This window comes from Dipodomys ordii, unplaced genomic scaffold, assembly GCF_000151885.1.
Source record: "Dipodomys ordii isolate 6190 unplaced genomic scaffold, Dord_2.0 Scaffold138, whole genome shotgun sequence".
Classification (NCBI taxonomy): domain Eukaryota; kingdom Metazoa; phylum Chordata; class Mammalia; order Rodentia; family Heteromyidae; genus Dipodomys; species Dipodomys ordii.
Genome location: NW_012267354.1, coordinates 2375290 through 2395457, shown reverse-complemented (window position 1 = coordinate 2395457; position 20168 = coordinate 2375290). Strand labels below are relative to the sequence as shown.

General features: G+C 42.3%; 2 protein-coding genes and 1 non-coding gene across 3 annotated transcripts in view; 1 reads left to right on the top strand and 2 right to left on the bottom strand.

Moving 5' to 3' along the window:
- Positions 1-1270: 1270 nt before the first annotated feature.
- On the bottom strand, positions 1271-1344 carry Trnat-cgu. The gene has a single exon. It is a non-coding gene; the product is annotated as a tRNA-Thr (tRNA).
- Positions 1345-6079: 4735 nt separating this feature from the next.
- On the bottom strand, positions 6080-12155 carry Gpx6 (glutathione peroxidase 6). Its single transcript, XM_013031256.1, has 5 exons — positions 12069-12155; positions 11317-11470; positions 8542-8659; positions 8016-8115; positions 6080-6286 (listed from the first exon to the last, which is right to left on the bottom strand). The coding sequence occupies exons 1-5, from the start codon at positions 12153-12155 to the stop codon at positions 6080-6082; spliced, it is 666 nt and encodes a 221-aa protein (XP_012886710.1).
- A 7353-nt stretch (positions 12156-19508) lies between these two features.
- LOC105996998 (epididymal secretory glutathione peroxidase-like) overlaps positions 19509-20168 on the top strand; it is a 4270-nt gene continuing 3610 nt past the window's right edge. The window contains exon 1 of the mRNA XM_013031265.1: positions 19509-19598. Coding sequence (XP_012886719.1) covers positions 19509-19598 — 90 coding nt within the window. The remainder of the gene's footprint in view (positions 19599-20168) is intronic.

Here is a 20168-nt window from a genome sequence, read left to right as displayed (position 1 = left end):
TGTTACCTGTGCCTCTCTAAGATTATGTCTTCCTCTGTAGAACTCATTAGACAATCATGAATTTACCCATGAAAGAAGGATATTTTATCTGGGGGAAGGGAGTGGTCTTAGAACCCACTGTCAGGTAAACAAAACAACCTCTTGTTTTTGACAGCTGGTTTTATTCTGCTCTATTTCAGTAATAAGGCCAATTTAAACCCCTAACATACTTATTCACCATGAACACCAGATGATTGTGCAGTCTTCAGATGTACCCACACCCATTTCTAGGTTGTATACTATCCTTTGCTTGCTTTACTGATGCATTTTCTTAGCCTTGACCTTGAGGTGTCCTAAAATTCTATTTTGTGACCGTAACATGAACCCAGGACCCAAGGGCCAGGTAAAGATCTCCTCCCTTTTGGAGATCTCCCTGGAGCCTCACTGGTTCTTGTAACAAGTCTCCAGTTTATAAGATTCCACCAGAGGATAGACTTCCCGGATAATTGCCAGCCAATAAGTATAACTTACTTGAGTGTCAGTTACACCAACCATCCCTTGTTCCTTCCTAGTTGCTTGCTTTTATTTGACTCTAAAAAATCACTATTTGGGGAGGTCACACAGCTGAGCTACATATTTTATAGTCTCCTACTAGCTTTGCTATAGATAACCACTCTGAAGCATGTGTTATGATGTTAATGGCTATCTACATGACTTTTCCTAGTGTCCTCTTCAAAATAACAAGCATAGAGCTGGCCAAACATCAGTGGTAGAGTGTTTATTTAGCATGTGGAGAGCTCTGGATTTTATTCCAAGCAATGCAAAAGAATAAGAAACAAAACAAAAAGAAAAAAAATAAACTTGCCCCTACAGTGTAGTTTTCTTCTATAAATTAATAGTAGGTTGATTATTCAATAATTTCTTATGAAATCAGTTATAGAGCTGGAGAATGTTAGGATCTGGATATACATACATAACTATATTATGTACATATATATACACATATATAGATATCAGTGCTTTAAAATAGGTACATGGTGACTGAGGCTGCTCCAAAACATGTCAGCATCATTTAATGTTAAACCTATGTAATAAGTGATTGAGGTAAGACCCATGAATTATTTTGGCAGTGTTTTGAATCTGATTTGTTTTCTTTCAATAAATCTACTTCTTTTCAAAAGTAAGAAAACTCACCGGGTTTCAGTCAAACAACCTGTATTTGTACAATTGTACAGTTGTGCTGTAGGTGTTGTGAGAAATCTGGGAAATCAGAGGAGGAAAAAGGAAGGGAAGGCCCTACTGGGAGTCGAACCCAGGATCTCCTGTTTACGAGACAGGCGCTTTAACCAACTGAGCCATAGGGCCACAGCAAGGGGGAGAAAAAAAAGAGCCAAATCTATCTTATTTTGTTTCAATTTGGGTGAAAAAATTGAGTTCACACTATCTGGTGATACTCGGTTGTGTTCCAAAATCACACCAACTCCAGCTGTTTCACTCCTCTGCATGTGCTACAGATATAAAAATACATAAGGGGAAAAATACACGAGGGAAAGAAAACACGAAGGCAGTTAACAGAGTCAAACAACAGATTTTTTTTTCTATCATTGCAAGGACAAAAAGGTACTTCAGAAATGTGAGGTTACCCGATTCGTGATTTAAAACAAAACAAAAACCATACAATACAAGGCAGGCGAATAGATGAGATGTCTGAATATTTAGTCAGTGTATGTATGTAGTCCACCTTTGGATCTTCCAGGCGTTAACATAAAATAACTGACTGAGACTGAGTGGCAATATTATCGGACACTTTGTATTCATATACTGTTTTGTAGAATGGGAACTTCTTTGCACAACCACTTAAAGATATTTAAAAAAAAAAATAACTGGCTAAAAGTAACCCGGTCACTTGCTTAGGGAACCCGAAACAGCCCAATTTGCCAGTGACGGGGTGGGTGCTAAGGCCATCTTCAGCCACAGGTGGCTGCTGGCTTAGGTCCTTTTGGAACCTCCAAATGACATCTGATCCCTCAGAGCCCATTGGGAGAAAGGTGCAGAGGCGTGCGCGTGGCCGGCGGCAGGATGCTTTGCAGCTTTGGCCTGGAGGGGTCGGCGGGATGCTGGAAGCCTCTGACCCCGAAAAGGCTGGGGTGTGTGACTCAGTTTCTCCCTTGGTCCTCTTCTCTTCCTCCCGGGCCTTTTTATTCCACTCTCCACTCAAGATGTTTTGAAAACAATCTTCTCGTAGACGAGATAACGCGTTCTCCTCTCTTACCTGGTCCTTGCACTACCACGAACACACGCACGCATGCACGCACGCACGCTGGGTCCCGGGGATTTGCAGGGAACGGGGCCTGGGATTAGGAATGTGAATACGGCTGTGATCCTGGGACAAGGCCCGGGGAAGGGCTCCAGGGAGGGAGCGGAGGACCGCGGGCGGGTCCCCGGGCCCCAGACACTGGCAGAGACTGAGAACCACCGAGGCCTAAAGGGAAGGGAGGCTGGGATCGGAGGAGACCCAGAGACCAGGGACCCAGCTCGATTGCGCTCGTGGGGTTGGAGTGGAGAGGACATTGCCCAAGGCCTGCGTCAAAAGCAAATGGGTCCCGGATTTGAACTTGGAGAATGAAGGTCTTGAACTCATAAAAGACTTTAAAAAGGCGGTGGAGAGGGAGTGGATCTGGCCGCACAGATGTTTCTTTGCGCGTCTTTAGCAAATAAGGATTTCATGACACAAGCAAGGACTTGCTTTCCTCGTGGATGGAGATAGAAGGCGAGGAGAGGGGGAGGAAACACTCTGAAATCAACTTCCAGTCGCCAAACGCAGCTGCAAAATTTAAGGCCCAAAACCGGTCCCAAAGTGATTTTCAAACCTTTTTTGTCAATGATTGATTTTAAAATGGAGACACAGAGAGAGAGAGCGCGCTCATATTTTCAATAAAAGAAACATCGTTTACTAGAAAACGAAGCAAATAGACATTTCATAGAAAGGAAAAGCAATTGGCTTTAAGAATTTTGAAAACGTTTTAATGTAATTTTAGGGGAATAATACTACTACTAATGAGCCTGCTTTCAATACTACTAATGAGCCTGCTTTCATCGGGTGGCCATTTAGTATCCATAACTGCACTAGGATTGAACCCATTTGCCTAGCAAGTGCCAGGCCCCGAATATTAAAATCAGTACTGCAAAAGAAGATACTTCACCTCGAAAGTTTTCCAAGCCCATAATTGCCAGTCAGGGCTTATCCCAACGCTCTCTCTCTCCCTTCCACAGGGATTGCATAGGGTGATTTATCCTGAAGCGACATTCCAGCAGAAAACCCATCCTTACTTCCCTCTCCTTTGCCCTGTCCTATTTCAAGGATTTCCTTTCTTTTGAGAGCAGTCTTTCGGTTATGTGTGTGCTTGAGATTTGTTCAAGCCTTCCTGATCTGCCTAAACACCTTTTGCCAAAAACTTTATGAGCCACAGAGACTTGGTAGTTTGTTTTTGGAGTAGTTTACCTGATTTGCATGCTAAATGGTGGGAACTTTTGGTTGGAAGACAAAAATTCCAAAGCCCTCATTGTACCTGTGGTGATAACAGTAGTAACAATGCTAGTACTATCAAACTTCTAACTATCAGGCTAGATGTGAACTCCTGAGACATTTCTGGACAGTCTACAGAAGATACAGTATATAGATTCCCTTTGGGACTGAGATCTGTTGTAGGAACTGATTGAGGAAGAGACAAATAACATTTTCCCCCCTTGGTCTTCTCTTAATAAAGACTTTCACATAACTATTATCACCAGCATCTAGACTGCTGCTCCCACACCTGCTCCTCCCCTAGACTCACATTCCACCACCAATAAAAGTATCTGGTTTCCCTGGCTTTGGCTTTCCCCTGGAACATTTCTTTTCTCTTCAGGGACAGCCACTGGAGGGCATCAGGAGCATAGAAACTGTTTTTCTCAGAGCAGCAGTAGATTGAGACTGAAGGCTGCTGGGTGTACACCCTCAGGCTGAAGATTGCCCCATCCCCTTCCTTTGTTGCTGTGGAGATGTTATTCCTCGGAACTGTTTACTTTTGTACAACTATGAATGCTAGGTTTTACAGGGACCAGGTCTGAAGAGGGCTTTACATACCATGTCATACCATCTGCTTCCTCAAGCTACTTCCTGGATTTTGCTTGTCCTGACCTGAAAATTGTGAGAGATCTGGAATCCCCCTGAGGATTGTTAAGGTCCCTGGGTGTTCAGAACTTCAGACACTAAGGAGAAATGCAAAATTGAAACTCCATTTCTGCATGTTTCTGTGAGTTCCTTGCTGCCAATAAATGGAACCAAATCCTATGGCTTATAGTCAATGACGGCCAGATTTTTTTTTCTTTAATCCAGTTTTTCCTTACCAGATTTTGAGTTCAAGAAGATAAAACAACCTGGCATAGTTGGCTCATGCCAATAGCCCTAGCCATTCAGGACAGCCTTGGCAGATAAATTAGAAGGGAAAAAAAAGCGTAATTAATCAACAAAAGGGCAGAAGTGGAGGTGTGGCTCAAGTGATAGCCTTGTGCACAAATAAAAAGCTCAGGGACAACACCCAGGTCCTGAATTCAAGCCCTAGGACCAGCACCAAAAATAATTGAAATTAATATGCAATATTAAAATCTAAAAGCACATTTAAAAATGAAAACAGCAGAGCAGTGACAAAAGGCATAGCAGAAACAGGGCCTAAATTAGCCAGCTATCCCTAAGGAGAATAATCTGTCTCATTACCTACCCAGCTTCTTCTTCTTCTTTTTTAGTTAATTGGAGATAAAAGTCTCACATACTTTCTTGCCTGGACTGGCTCTGAACCATAGTCATCAGATCTCAGCTTCCTGAGGAGCTAGGAATACAGACGTGAGCCACCAGCACACAGATACACATTAATTTTATCCACAGAAATGTATGTGTATTTCTTGTTGAGAGAGATATTTTTCATAAGCAAAAAGGCCTCTCATGTAGAGACTTGACTGAAAGTCTTGAATGAATGGTATCAAGGGCCTGAGTGTAAAAGGTCTCTAACAAGAGCAATATGCCTACAAATTGTCCCCGTTGCTCTCAAATGTGCCAGGCCAATCTCCAGAGTACTTTTGGAAAAAAATGTTAAAGAGCAACGTAAGAAAGTCAGAAGCACATAGGTAAGAGAAAGAAGAAATATAGCTACAGCTGGGCACTGGTGCTCACACCTATAATCTTAGCTACTCAGGAGGCTGAGACCTGAGGACTGTGGTTCAAAACCAGCCCAGGCATGAAGGTATGGCTATAGACATACTATGGGACTAGGAAAATATCACACAGAGCCAGGTTGATGCAGTTTTTCTTTATTATTTGAGACAATAAGAAGAATGAGTTTAAAGTTTAGAAAGTCTCAGAGTGAGGAGAAAGCCCAGCATTCAGAATAAAGGGATATCCTTGCCCAAGTGCCTGACCTGAATGCACTAAAGGGACAGGCACCAAGGAAGATTTCTGGTAGAGTCTGACCCATAGGGGATTTGAGACCTACCATCATAGAGATGCCCCGCTCTTCAAATGATAGGCTTTCTGCTCTCACTCTGCTTCAGAATCCTCTAAGAACTATAGGTAACAGGGAAGAAGGGAGAATCGATTTGTGTGAGGGAAAGCTTTATAATGCATGTTCAGCTTGGAGGACAGAGTATGCTGAAGAGACTTAGAGAGTCTTACTGCCAGTTCCTGCTTTCTTTAAACCATCAGGACAGAGAAGAATAGATGTAACAATCTACAGGGATTATTTTCTTACAGACATAAGATGTTTGCAAGTATAGCTTGGGAAAACCTGATATTTCAAAATCAAACATTTGACTAGATAGGCACACAAGTATGCATATACATCACCCAGCCCATTTCTATAAGTCTATTCACATACACCTGGCTGCATACCTCCATAAACAGCTGTACACACACAAAATGTGTGCGGCTACGTAGACAGCAGAGAATGGTTTGGAAATATGGAAGCTTTGCTTAGGTAGGAAAGAATGTGGAGTAAAGATACACTCTGTTTCCCATGTCCTTCAGGTGGAAAGCAGGGCAGCTGCTTCTGCCAGAGGCTGGTGCTTCTTACTGGGTATCAGACATATTTAGGTACTGAATGATATCTGACTTGACTGTGCTCACTGGAATCTTGTGGAACCAGCGCATGACGGGGACTCCATCAGGCCCTACCAGAAACTTCTCAAAGTTCCAGCGGATGTCATGGATCTTCATAGGTTCCCAAAAGAGTTGTTTCGATGAACCCAAAAGTTCAGAAGTTGGAGGGCAGGAATTCTGAGGCAGAGACCCAAATTGTGAAAAGATAATTATTTGTGTGTCTGGGTGGTTCAATCTTCCCACCTCTACTCACCATTATACACTTTAATATTTTAATGATTTGACATTTCAGTTTGTCAGCACCAGTATACCAAATGCCAGTCTCAGTAGGCATTAGAAACCGTCATTGTAAACAGAAAGGATTCCCTCTTTCTTTTTTCTTTCTTTCTTTTTTTCTTTCTTTTTTTGCTAGTTCCATAGCCTGGACATTGTCCCAGAGCTTTTGTGTTTAAGCCTAATGTTCCACCACTTGAGCCACCACTCATTTTTGTTTTTAGTGATTTCTTGGTTTTTTTGTAGTTCAGTTAAGAGTCTCACAGATTATCCTGCCTAAGCTGGCTTCTAACTGTGATCCTCAGATCTCAACCTCCTGAGTAGCTAGGATTACAGGCGTGATTCACCAGCACCTGGTTTCGCTCTTTCCCTGTCTACCTCCTCTCTCATGATTTGTTCATGGTGTATCAGAAAGAAAAAATAGCTTTGATTTCCTTGGCCAAATCATATCATTTCTGAAATTTCAGGTATTTTGGATGAAAACGAATAGGTTCCTAGAGCTTGGGAGTTGCATGGGCCAGTAAGATTTAATGGCTATGTATTGGAAATTAATTTAGGTTAATCAACATTCATTTTGACAATAAGAAAAGTTCAAAGTGGAAGACCTGGCTCAAGTGGTGGAGCACCTGGGTAGCAAATATAAAGCCCCGAGTTCAAACCCCATTACTTACTGCTAAGAGAAAAAAGAAAATTCAAAATCTACTATTTTTATAAATTCACAAATTAAAGAATTTTAAAATATTAGTCTTAATTACTTCAAATTTATGTTGCTATTTTTTTGGGGGGTCCGGTTGTGGGGCCTGAACTCTGGGCCTGGGCGCTGTCCCTCAGCTCTTCAGCTCAAGGCTAGTGCTCTACCACTTGAGCCACGGTGCCACTTCCAGCTTTTTTCTTTTTGCTTATGTGGTGCTGAGGAATCGAACCCAGGGCCTCAGGCATGCAAGGCAAGCACTCTACCACTGAGCCACCTTCCCAGCCCTTATGTTGCTATTTTTGATCAAGAAAAAAAATCAGTATATTTGGCATAACTAATTATCAGAATAAATGTGGTCTTTTATATTTTATTGAAAAAGCTGAGGTTTTTAAGAAACTCTTCACATTGTCTCTTAATTTTCCTGCTTTCTGAAGATGGGTGAAAATATCAACAAAGTCTAGCCTTGTCCTACAGGCCAGTGTTTAAAGACAGGTGACCTAAAATACCCTTGGAGGTCCTTTTATCTTTGATTTTGTGATTCTAACATACTGTGGCTCTCATCTGGACACTCTTCCTTACCCATGTGTATCTTTGTGTACTGGTTTACTATTAACTCCTTCAGGGAAGAGATACTATCCTATAATATTTGTTCATTCATATCACACAGCTCCTTATACAAACAAGGGCCTGATAAATGATTATTGAGTGAATGAATGATTATCACTCAGTAGAAGGAGATAGTCCATGTCAAACTATTATATGTGTTTTTTGGTTTGGTTTTTTTTTAATACTTAAAACCAAATAATAAACATTGTCATGATCCTTGAACTTATCTGAGCTTCTCTTTCTAGGGAATCTCACCCCAATCCTAGATACCAGCTCCATTGCTTTTAGAGCATCTCTACCTAAACAATCTCTAGAAGGTTTATGTTCACTCACCTTCAAGAAGGTATAGACCTTTTGTTCATTTTCTCCATTAACATCTCCTTTCTCAAAGAGCTGGAAATTAGGGACAAAGCCACCACCTGGACGCACATACCTGCAATGAACCAGAATGTTCCCAAAAGGATATAAATTAATAAAAAGGAAATAGTAACGACCAACAACAATTCCACACAAAGGGAAATCAAAGATAAAGAGGAAGAGCTGCAAACAGGGAAGGTGAGGAAAGAGACATCGTTGGGAACCAAGACTTCAAGGAGTAGGCTTCATTTCCATTTTCTCTATATTCTCTCCTCTCCTGTGGACATTTTTTTCTCATTAGACCTTTCCATACTCTTAAAGGTAGAGAGACTACTTGAACGCTACCAATAGGACTAAATTAAATGCAAAGGATCGTGGTGGTATTTTTGAATCCATTGATCTCTCTCATACAACCTAGAAGTTTGTAGAATGGGAGGACATCTAAGCAGAAGGAATAAAAAGGACCATGTCAGCCTCTGTAATGTCCTTTTCAGACACTCACTTGAGCCCAGAGAGGATCTCTGAGTTCTTTCCTGGTTCTTGTTTTCCAAACTGGTTGCAGGGAAAGCCCAACACGATGACATTGGATTGCTTCAGTTCCTCCTGTAGTGCATTCAGTTCTGTAGGGAGAAAATGAATAGCTCAGTCAGCAGGGTCAGAAAGCCTGCCTTGGATAGTGAAAGACCACCGGCCTTTTCCATTGATCATATGAATAAACTGAAGACTATGAAAGGGAAGGTTCAAGCGAGTAGAACAAAAACTGTAACAGGTTTCCAGACATTCATCCAAATGACTGCTAGGTTTGTTGGGCAGTGGTTCCCATAAGTGGATGTGTTTTACCTTCCAATGGGCGGCCTTATCTCAAACAGATTGATTAGACTTTTTGTGGAGAATTAGATTTGATTCTGAAGAAAAGCTAGCTATAAATGCTGCTCTCATCATTACTCTGTGGGTTAATGGCTCAGATGTTTTTCTAAGGACAAGCAAACAAAATAGACATAACTCCCTATCCCCTTTCCCTGTCTCATGACCCCACCTGACACTTGTTACATTTCCAGGTGAACCCTAGCAGTGGTAGAAGGAAACAGAGAAACTCCAAGCCAGGCTCCTGAGCATTCTCCACCCTCTCATCAATTTCAGAGAAACTAACTAATGCCATTTGCTTAGAACTAGGTTTTTTACTACACAGGTTTTTACTACTGTCAGGAAGCCTCTGACTTGTCTGCTGGACTTGTACCAGTATTTTCATTGGCAGCTATTTTCAGCTCAGTTACTTGTTTTTCAGAATCAGCCCCAACTATTGTCAATCTAAATCAGCTCTGCCTGAGGTTCTTGCCTAGGAACCAAATGGAGCATCCCTTCCTATGGTTGTATTGTTATTATTGCTGTTGTTGTTTTGTTTTGAGCCCATCTTGGGGCTTCAACTCACGGCCTGGGCACTGTCCCTGAGCTTTATTTTTGCTCAAGATTAGCATTCTACCATTTGAGCCACAGCTCTACTTCTGGCTTTTGTTGGTGGTTAATTGGAGGTAAGCGTCTTAAGGGCTCTTCTGCCCTGTCTGGCTTTGAACACATATCCTCACATCTCAGCACCCTGAGTAGCTAGGATTACAGTCATGAGCCACCGGCACCCAGGACCTTCCTGTGTCTATATATTTCTTTAGAATAGATAGAAAAAACTTTTATTATTAAAGTATATTACTATGGGCTGAGAATGTGGCTTAGTGGTAAAATGCTTGACTAACATGCATGAGTCTAGTTCTTTGGCAAACTCCTTCACTCTCCATCTCCTCATCGGGAGTAAAAGTTGAATGAGATGCTCTTTAAAAGTCTCATGATCTTTAAGTGCGTAACTATTCCTTAATAATGAATGGGAGAACTATCCTATCATACACCAGTATAGAATAACACTCAAAACCTTATACAATTATTTTGCTCATAGTTTCAGAGTCCATTCAGGGCTGTTTGGCCCCTGCACCTAGAAAATCCTCGAGGAGGCACGAGGGGGAGGAAGAGGTTTTCAACCTCATGGCCAAAGGAAAGCAGGAAATGAGAAAGTCTCTGAAAACCAGGTGTAAACTATAAAGGCCCATTTCCACTGACTTGATTCTTTTTTTTTTTTTTTTGGGTCGGGTCATGGGGCCTGAACTCGGCCTGGTCCCTTGAACTCTGGGCCTGGGTGCTGTCCCTCTTCAGCTCAAGGCTAGCGTTCTACCACTTGAGCCACAGCATCACTTCCGGCTTTTTTCATTTTTGCTTATGTGGTGGTGAGGAATCTAACCCAGGGCCTCAGGCATGCAAGGCATGCAAGGCATGCAAGGCAAGCGCTCTACCACTGAGCCATCTTCCCAGCTCCCCTGACTTGATTCTTCTGACTACAACTTCTAAAGTTTCTAGAACTAAGAAGCTGGGGATCAAGTCTTCAATACATGAGCCCGTAGGAGACATTTCACATTGAAACCATAAGAGTGATTCGTTGAGACAAAAACAGGATCACTCCACCATCATATCTGAACATATGGAAGAATATGAATGTTGCACAAATCACAAAAACCATCTTGCATTGCTATATTCTTGTCCATCTGAGTGATTTTGCCATTGTTTTGGTTTTTTCTATTGGTTTTTTTTTTGGGGGGGGTCGGTCATGGGGCTTGAACTCTGAGCCTCAGTTCTTCAGCTCAAGGTGAGTGAGCCACCACTTCTGGTTTTCTGGTGGTTAATTGAAGATGAGAGTTTCACGGCTTTTGCTGCCCAGGCTGGCTTTGAACCACAATCCTCAGATCTCAGCCCCCTGAGTAGCTAGGATTACAGGTGTGAGCCATGGGTGCCCAGCTTGCTTTTGTTTTTTAACCAGTTACAGCTTTCTTCTTTTTCTCTCTCCATGAAGGTATAATTTATTAACAAACTCAATCACATAACCATCCCCATTTCTTCATTTCCTGGCAGTATCTAATCCAGATCAAAGCTTTAGTTCCTTGAACCCATCCCCAAATCATCCACTGCAAGCTCAGATTCTATAATACATTTTTTCTAACACTTGGTTCTTTACAGTATATGTTCTTCCTGTGGGGTACAGAACAGCCAATTCAACCTGAGGAAGCCTTAGTTTCCAAATCTGAAGATAATTCTTCTGACATTCAAAGAAGCAAAACAGTAGCAGGATTAAGAGAAGCAGAGTCACATAATCACTTAGCTCTCATTCCCAACAACACACCAGCAGAACCTTCTGACTACCTGACAGAGCTAGTTCTGAAAGCGTTGAAACCTGAGTTCTTACCAGGATACTGAGCTGTCAAGCCTCAGAAGGTGGCCACGTTGACAAACAGGACGTGCTTGCCTGCATATTGCTGGAATTTGATATACTCCTCACCATTAAGAGTGAGGGCTCCATATTCGTAAATGGTGCCGGTCACCCCTTTGTCACAATCCACCTGGAATATGATAGAAGTAACTGTATGATCCGACAGTTTCCAACATCTCTACTTTTTCCCAGCACTTAATGATTCTTCATGCAATATCTTGAAATTCTAAGAACTGAAGCCACTCCTGTCTCTGAAACTCTTGGAGCATATTCCAATAACTGTTCGTCTCCACTTTCTCTGGGTCTCTGATTCAGTACTGTGCTTGAAAACAACCAGATCAGCCCTCCTTTCAATCCATTTACTACTGTATGACTCATTTTCCCCAGCCATAGAGCTGTCCCCAAGTTATAGACTATCATGAAGGGGAAAGACTCTGGACTACCAAATAACTATCTGGGGAATGGGCAAAGGAGAACGCACTGAAGGCAACCATCACCCACTGCCAAGGGCTAGTCCATATATTCAGCTAAAAGGACCACCAGGTGCAGAGAAGATCCACATAAGACACAGTTGATTTAGGCAGAGCAGTCTCTACGGCCCACAACAGGAGGGGACAGAAAAGCTGGAAAGGGGATCTCATCCTTCAAAGGGAGGAAAGAATTACTTGAACTTCTGGCAACTGAGTAGGTCATCAGAAAGCAGCCTGGCTCCCATGTGGGGCACCCACCTTCATCTCCTGTGGCTTCAGGGTCTCCTGAGCGAAGCCAGCAAGGAACAGTGGGAAAAGATAAAAGGCCCAAAACTGCTGGACCATGGCTCCTACTACAAGGCAGAGGTGAGGCTGTGGTCCTCAAGGATGCTGACCCTTTTTGAGCACCCAGCAGGCACCAGTTTGAAGATGTGCCAACCAATCACAGAGTGGCATTCAGATCCACCCATCCACACACCCACCCACACTTCCCCCTCTCTTCTCTCTATCCTTCACTCCTCTCTACTCCTCCTCATTTGGATTAGGAGGCCCACACTGCTTGTTTGGGTAGTATTGATGGAGTAAAGAAAGAGGATTTCCTTTTGGGAACCTGAACTATCAGTCCCCTCCCCTCTCTAAGCAACTGGCACTTCCTAGGTATTGGCTCCAAATCCAGGAAATACACCACCACTACTGAGTCAGAATCTGCTCTTTAACAAAAATCACCCCATTACAGTGACTTGTATGCAAACTAAACTTTGAAAAGCACTGCCTCAAATTATTGTGTCATCCTTTGCCCTGGTGCCTTCCAACTTTTACTGTCCTGAACTCATTTACTCAAGCTACAGCTCCACTTCTGATGTGTGTGTGTGTGTGTGTGTGTGTGTGTGTGTGTGTGTGTGTGTGTGTATGTGGTTAATTGGAGATAAGAGTCTCATGGACTTTTTCAAATCTTGATCCTCAGATCTTAGCCTCCTGAATAGGTAGGATTATGGGTGCAAGCCACTAGCTCCCTGCTTCAATTTGATTTTTTTTTTTTGTCGGTCGTGGGGCTTGAACTCTGGGCCTGGGCACTGTCCCTCAGCTCTTCAGCTCAAGGCGAGTGCTCTACCACTTGAGCCACAGCGCCACTTCCAGTTTTCTGGTGGTTTATTGGAGATAGGAGTCTCACGGTCTCTCCTGCCCGGGCTGGCTTTGAACCGCTATCCTCAGATCTCAGCCTCCTGAGTAGCTAGGATTACAGGCGTGAGCCACCAATGCCCGGCTTCAATTTGATTCTTACTGCTGATGGTCCAACACCAGAGTCTGGTTTGGTAGGTCCCTGCAAACTCTCAGCTTTTCTCAACGCCAAGTCTCTCTAGTCACTGGGTCATGACCTGGGTGAGGAAAAATCAATAAGAGCAGGTGATATAAGCAGATTTGATCTACAAGAGAAGAAGAGGATAGAGAAGAAATAGAGGAGAGAGAAGAAATACAGTTATAAAAGGAAGTGAAAGATAGTAGAAAAAAACAGGGAAGCAAAGAATATAATATGACAGGCAAGAAAAAAAAGGCAAAAAAAACTCTCTTGATATTGTGCTAGGAATGTTTAGATAGATGTCTATTTAATCATCACTAAAATAATCTCCATAGCACCACTTCTCATTTTCTGGTGGTTTATTGAGATAAGAGTCTCACTGGGGCTAGGAAGGTGGCTCAGTGATAGAGTCCTCAGCACCACATAAGCAAAAAGAAAAAAGCTGGAAGTGGCGCTGTGGCTCAAGTGGTAGAGCACTAGACTTGAGCTGAAGAGCTGAGGGACAGCGCCCAAGCCCAGAGTTCAGGCCCCATGACCCGACCCCCTCCCCCCAAAAAAAAGAGTCTCATAGACCTTCCTGCCTGGTCTAGCTTTGAACCAAGAGCCTCAGATCTCAGCCTCCTGAGTAGCTAGGATTACAGGTGTGAGCCACCTGCACCCTGCCCAAGTATGTTTTTGTTTTGTTTTGTTTTTGTTTTTGTCCAGTTGTGGGGCCTGAACTCTGAGCCTGGGCACTGTCCCTCAGCTCTTCAGCTCAAGGCTGGCGCTCTACCACTTGAGCCTCAGCACCACTTCTGGCTTTTTTCTCTTTGCTTATGTGGTGCTGAGGAATCGAACCCAGGGCCTCATGCATGCAAGGCAAGCGGTCTACCACTGAGCCACCTTCCCAGCCCCCAAGTATGTTCTTAATCCCAAATTCTAACCTTTTCTTCTCTGTGGTAAACAATAGTCCTCACAGATATCAGGTTTTAATCCTTGGAACCGGTATTTTCTATAGCAGATTTTTATGGCTATGGTTAAGGAGGATTATTCAAGGAGGATTATTCTGGATTATCTGGGTGAGCCCTAAATGCCTTTCATACACCCTGGTAAGAGGGAGCAGAGGAAAATTTTCCTACATGAGATATGACAGTGCAGGGGAGTGGAGAGACTGGAATGATACCAGAAAAGGAGCTTTCTTTTTCTTTTTTCTCTCTCTTTCTCTCTCTCTTTCTCTCTTTCTTGTTCTTTCTTTCGTTCTTTCTTTCTTTCTTTTCCTTTGTGTGTATGTGTCAGTACTGGGGACTTAAACTCAGGGCCTGAGCTCTGTATTTATTCCACTCAAGTTTGGCTTGAGTGAAAAAGAAACTACCACTTGAACTTCCCATCTGTTTGTTTGTTTGTTTGCTGGTTAATTGGACTTTCCTTCCTGGCCTGGTTTTGCACAACAACCCTTGGAGCTCAGTTTCCAGAGTAGCTAGTTTTACAAGTAGGAGCCACTTGTGCCCAAATCAACAAGGCTCTTTTAACTCCAGATTCTGCAGCCATTTTCACCCAAGCTAGAGGGACAGTGGCACAGTGTCCCTAGGGGCACATCAGAATGCATCTGATTGGTGTAAACATAGTCCTTCATTTGCATAAAGGTCTACTGTGATTTGTGTAATCACTCTTATCGTACACATACCTGTTTGCAAATACTACACACAGCTTTATGACTATATAAGCTGTTCTTTTCAAGTCAGCCAGGAATCATCCTGTTTTATTACTTGCTGGTGTTGCAACAATAGGTGTAATATGGGTCTTGTCTCAAATGGTCTTTTGTTCTTCTTGTTTTGTGATAGAGATTGAAGCCAGGGTCTTGAGCATGCTAAACAAGTGCTCTACCTCTAGACCATATCCAATTCTACCCTTAAGCAAACACATCCTCTTCCTTTAAGAGAGTGTCTTGCTGGCTTTGTTCTGACTGAATTTCCAATCCTGCCTGAACTTCCCCAGTAGCTGGAATTATACACATGTGCTGCTATCCATGGCCCAAATACTCTATTCTGCTCTACTTTTTATCTTTATCATTAGTAGAGTGAGCTGGTAACAGAGTCAAGAAGGTAGAAGCTGCAACAGAGCAGAAAAAGGGGGCAAGAGCCAACAGTAGCTGTATTGGCAAGAGGCAGCTGAAGAGTTTCAGAGAATAGGATAGAAATGACAAGGCATAAGTAACAGATTCAATGAAAGATGGCAGGAGTAGAGAGCAAAGTGTGAGCAGATAGAGTTGAAGAAAAGTCTATGAGAAGCCAGAGGAGAAAAACTTCAGACCCTGGCTTTGAAAGAGTTCCAGAAAGCTGCCAACTTTTAATGTCTTAGACATCAGTAGGCCCAATAGTTAAAACACTAGCCAGGTGGGGAGTGAAGCATTAGTTTCTGCACCTAAGAGCTATTACAGCAGTAAAACTGAGCACATAGAGCTCAGGTCCATAGACCCTCAGCTCTCAGGGCTAGTAACTGTGAGCCTCTGTGTCTGCCAGTCCAACCCTTAAACCTCAAGTATGCAAGGGCCCAGAACTTTCAGTATTAGATGAGTTTCTTGCCTACTCACGTTTTTTATCTGGGTAAAGCAAAAGGACCCCTGGAACGATTGTAGATTCAGTTTCTTCCCCCCCCCCCCTCCATACACACACACACAGCCTTCTCTTCTCTTTAGTGTGGGTTACTTGAATTCCTGTAGCTGGACATGAACATAGTGTATTCTCTCCCACACCCTCCTCCAGCCCATTAAGGCAGCTGTAACAGACAAGAACACTGCCTAGAGAAGTACACATTATTCCTCTCACTGCCTCCCCATTCCAACTTCCAAGAAGCAGCTGTTTTTATGGACAAACCCAGACGTCTGCATGTCAGGGCCAGCTGCTTAAGTGAAAGCTCAGGTTCAGGGCCCAGCCAGCACTGACTAATGTTAAACCCCAAGTTTTATTCTTTCTGGAGAAGGAGGTCATAAATTGATAAGCAAAGCACCACTTACTTTTATGCATTTTCAAACATATAATGGGAAATTGAGCCCAAAAGGCAGTAAGTCAAGAGGGTTTGAGTAAAAACTCCACTTTAGTGTAGTGTTGGTCTACACTATAATGCCTTTGACCTTGCTTTGCCTTGACTTTGCTCTTCTGAACTCACTTTTCATTTCAAATTTGAACACATGAGCCAGGCACAGGTGGCTCTTGCCTGTAATCCTAACTACTCAAGAGGCTGAGATCTGAGGACTGCAATTCCAACCCAGCTGGGTCTGAAAAGCCTCTGAGATTCTTAATTCCAATTAGCAACCAAAAAGCTGGAAGTGGATCTGGGGTTCAAGTGGTTAAAAAAAAAGTTAAGGGACAGCATATAGACTTTGAGTTCAAGCCCTAGTACTGGCAGTCAATCAATCAGTTATATCTTGAGGACTGGAAAGAATTCATCGGGTCTGGAAATGGACCCTGGAAAGGAGGCTGAGAACTTAGCTTAAGAGCTTTCAATACCATGCTGGAGAGTGTAGGTTTAAAGACATAATAAATTAGTTCGCTTTACTGACTATATGCCAGTAGAGGGTTATCTCCCATAAGTATTGACTGTCAAGGTATTGAGGAAGAAGGATTAAAGGGGAAAAGCCATTAGGAGACTAAGTAGAGGCTAAGATTCTTTAAGAGGATAAGTAGGAGATAATTTCAGCTTCCAGAAAAGAAATGGTAAAAATCTGATATGTGGTTCGGGTGAGGTGTGAAATGAAGTTAGCAAATAGCTATGAGAGACTGTCTGGAAGATGATAGGAAATGTGGCCTTCTGTTGCACCCAAACTCCTAAGAACCAGAAAAGAATTCGTGTCTTGTCTCCTTTGTTTTTTAAATTAGCTCTGAAAAGTTTGTATTATTCCAGCCCAGTTATTTAGATGAGATTCAGAGACACAGAGAACAATTTGCCCAAAGTCACAATGCTTAGGAATGCTTAAGGAATAGAAGAACATTGTTCAGAGACTTAATATTTTCATCTGTATAACTATGAGCTGAGATAGATGGGGAGGGCAGGTGAAACAGCATCTTTGGGCAGGAAGATGCTTTAGAGCAGGAAAACTGCAAAGCTTCCTTAAAGGAGATTTGTGGCTGGGTAAGCCTATCATTTAAGGCTCCAGAGCCCAGATTAGAGGCTTCTGAGAAGAGATCAGAGATCTGGGATGATAAAAGTTTCTATTTTCTAAGAGAGCCCATGAATGTCCAATTTCCAGTAGCATGAAGAGTAAACCTCATCAGATTTCAGCTTGAAGGAGGAGAAAGAAACTGGATTTGTGAACCTGGAAGGCGCAGGGCTGGTGGAGAAGAAAAGAAATTGGGGCTGGAATGGAAGAGTTTCGAGTTTCTCATTTCTACAAACATGAGAACTCTGTAAACTGAGTTTGTAGTACAGATACTACAGGGGAAATGTGGTAAAGAGAGCCAACCTCCAGGTTCTTTACTAATCCAAATATTTTTTTCAGCCTGTGTTTGTTAATTATCTCAGGTTGCCAGTTTTATGATCTGGAATATCTGTTTCTTTGCTACTCTTCCTCTCCCAAAGGTAAGAAAGTGGGACTAATTAGATTGAAGACAAAAAAATATTAAAAATGAATTCTATTTCATAATCCTTTATAACCTAATAATAACAAAATGTCAGAAACTTGAAAGTTATACACAACCCTTTGAAACTAAGGTCCCTTTGGAGCTAAAAATCTGATAAGGAATATAAAAGTTTTCAAACATGCATGCAGTATTAAACATATTACATAGGCCTGTGGTAAGGGAAAGGAAAGTGGAGTTTGGAAATCAAATAACATAGATAATTAACGAGATTAAAGTGAGATTTTTCCAATTACAAATGATCATGAATTTAGGATTACAGTTAATTAAACATGAGCACTTGAGGAAAGAAAAAAGAAAAAGAAAAAACAGCTCTAGTGTAGAAGAAAATCATGGTCAGACTTCCATTGGATTGACGGGTAGGGAGTAACTATGCTAATTTATGTCAGAAATCTAGAAGTCCCTATGGTTGAAGGACTACATTTATCAACTCACTTGTTCCAAAAGACGAGGAACAAGTGTTGTAAATGACTACTAAATGGATGGGTGTTTATGTCCTGGTTAAAAGGTAAAACATCTTTATTCTGAGATGACTTTGCCTTTCATTTCCATAATTTATCTTGGGCCCTTTGGTTTCTAGGGTTAAGGGGAGTGTTTGCAACTTCCTGAAAAAAGTATAATTATTTCAAAATACAAAATTTTAAAAGTTATTTACCTTTTTTAAAGTACTGTATTCAGAATAAGAGAGTGTCCTCAAAAAAAAAATGGCAGTATTTTCCAGCCTCTACCTCATGTATACAAGTTTAGTGTGTAAGAAGACTGCACCCAGGCTGGACACCACCTTTCCTTTTAACTTTTGCCAATCTGATAAACATAGGATACATCTTTTCTTATTCGTACTTCTTTGATTATTGGTGAGAGAACATTGTATCCTACCACAGAAGCCACTTGATTTCCTGTCTGGTTCTCATTTTTCTGATTTTCACTGATTTATAAGCCCTTGAAAGCAATTACATAATAAATATATTAATGTGCTGATATATACTGTGCCTACCCACCCCCTTTCTTCCCACCTCTCCCAAATAGATCCTAGGTGGTCTCTCTTTGATTAAAAAAATTAAAATAAAATATTAGCTGGGCACTAGTGGCTAATCCTAGCTACTCAGGAGTCTGAGATCTGAAAATCATGGTTTAAAGTCAGCCCAGGTCCCCATGAGATTCTTATCTCCAATTAGCCACCCCAAAACCAGAAGTTGTGTTGTGTCGTAAAGTGATAGAGCACTTGCCTTGAGCAAAAGAGCTCAGGGACACACCAAGGTCCTGAGTTCAACCTCCACAACCGACAAAATAATAAAATAAAGCAAAATATATATTGGGTATAATACTTAATACTTGTATTTTCTGTTGTTTTTTGGTTCGTTTTGCTTTGCGCATCACACTTGGGATCTTAAGCATGCTAAGCAAACACTCTGCTACTCAGCTACATCCTTAACCTTAGAAATGGTATTTAGAATGTCTATGTGGTGTCTTTTGCAGAGAAGTCTGGGAGAAGGCATCTACATCTAGACAGTTCCATCCACTCAGGAAAGATACACAATAGTCCTGAAAGACCTAAGAAAGCTAATATAAATTCTGCCAGATTCTCATGGCACCGGTGAGCACTGAGTGTACCTGGGGGTGTGAGTAGGTGAAAAGATGACTTGAGTTTTCTGGTTGTCACACATCAGGAATCTTTGCTGCCCTGTCATTGGCCTATAGGGGCTTTCATTAGTCTCTGCCAAGGCATCAAAAGTCGGTGGAGGTACACAAAGAACTCAGGGCTCAGACTAGGGATCTACAACACTAGTCATGACGGCAAAGTTAAGAGCCTCCTATCTTTTCCTCCTTCTTCTACCTGGCTTCTCTGGCTTGACAAATTCCAAGCCAGAGAAGATGAAGGTGAGTAAGCTGCAGAGAGGGGGGCTGCAGGTTACAGTGTGGTTACCCTTCTGTCCTGCTTCATCTAGATCTCAACCTGCAGTCCTTCTTGCAAGATTCTTAGCTGTTTTCTTCCTCCTTTGGGTTTCATAAACCTCTCCTCTCTTTTAATCTTCTTCATGCCTATAAATGGTTGTTCCTTGAATATAGGTAGAGAAGAAAGGATGTTTTTTGCAGTGAGATCCTTTCTCTGCTCCTTCTCCAAATGGAGGCCACCTAGATACCTACTCCCCTGCTATGCCAGCTGGGTCTGAGGGACTGGGGTTTGGAGGAGAAGATGAGCCAAGTCATCTCAGACACAAATGATCATGCATGAAGGTTTCTTGATGGAAAGAAAAAAGTGAATGTAGAAGTTGTAGAGTTAGGGGCTGGGAAGGTGGCTCAGTGGTAGAACACTTGCCTTGCATGCCTGAGGCCCTGGGTTCGATTCCCAGCACCACATAAGCAAAAAGAAAAAAGCCGGAAGTGGCGCTGTGGCTCAAGTGGTAGAGCACTAGCCTTGAGCCGAAGAGCTGAGGGACAGCGCCCAGG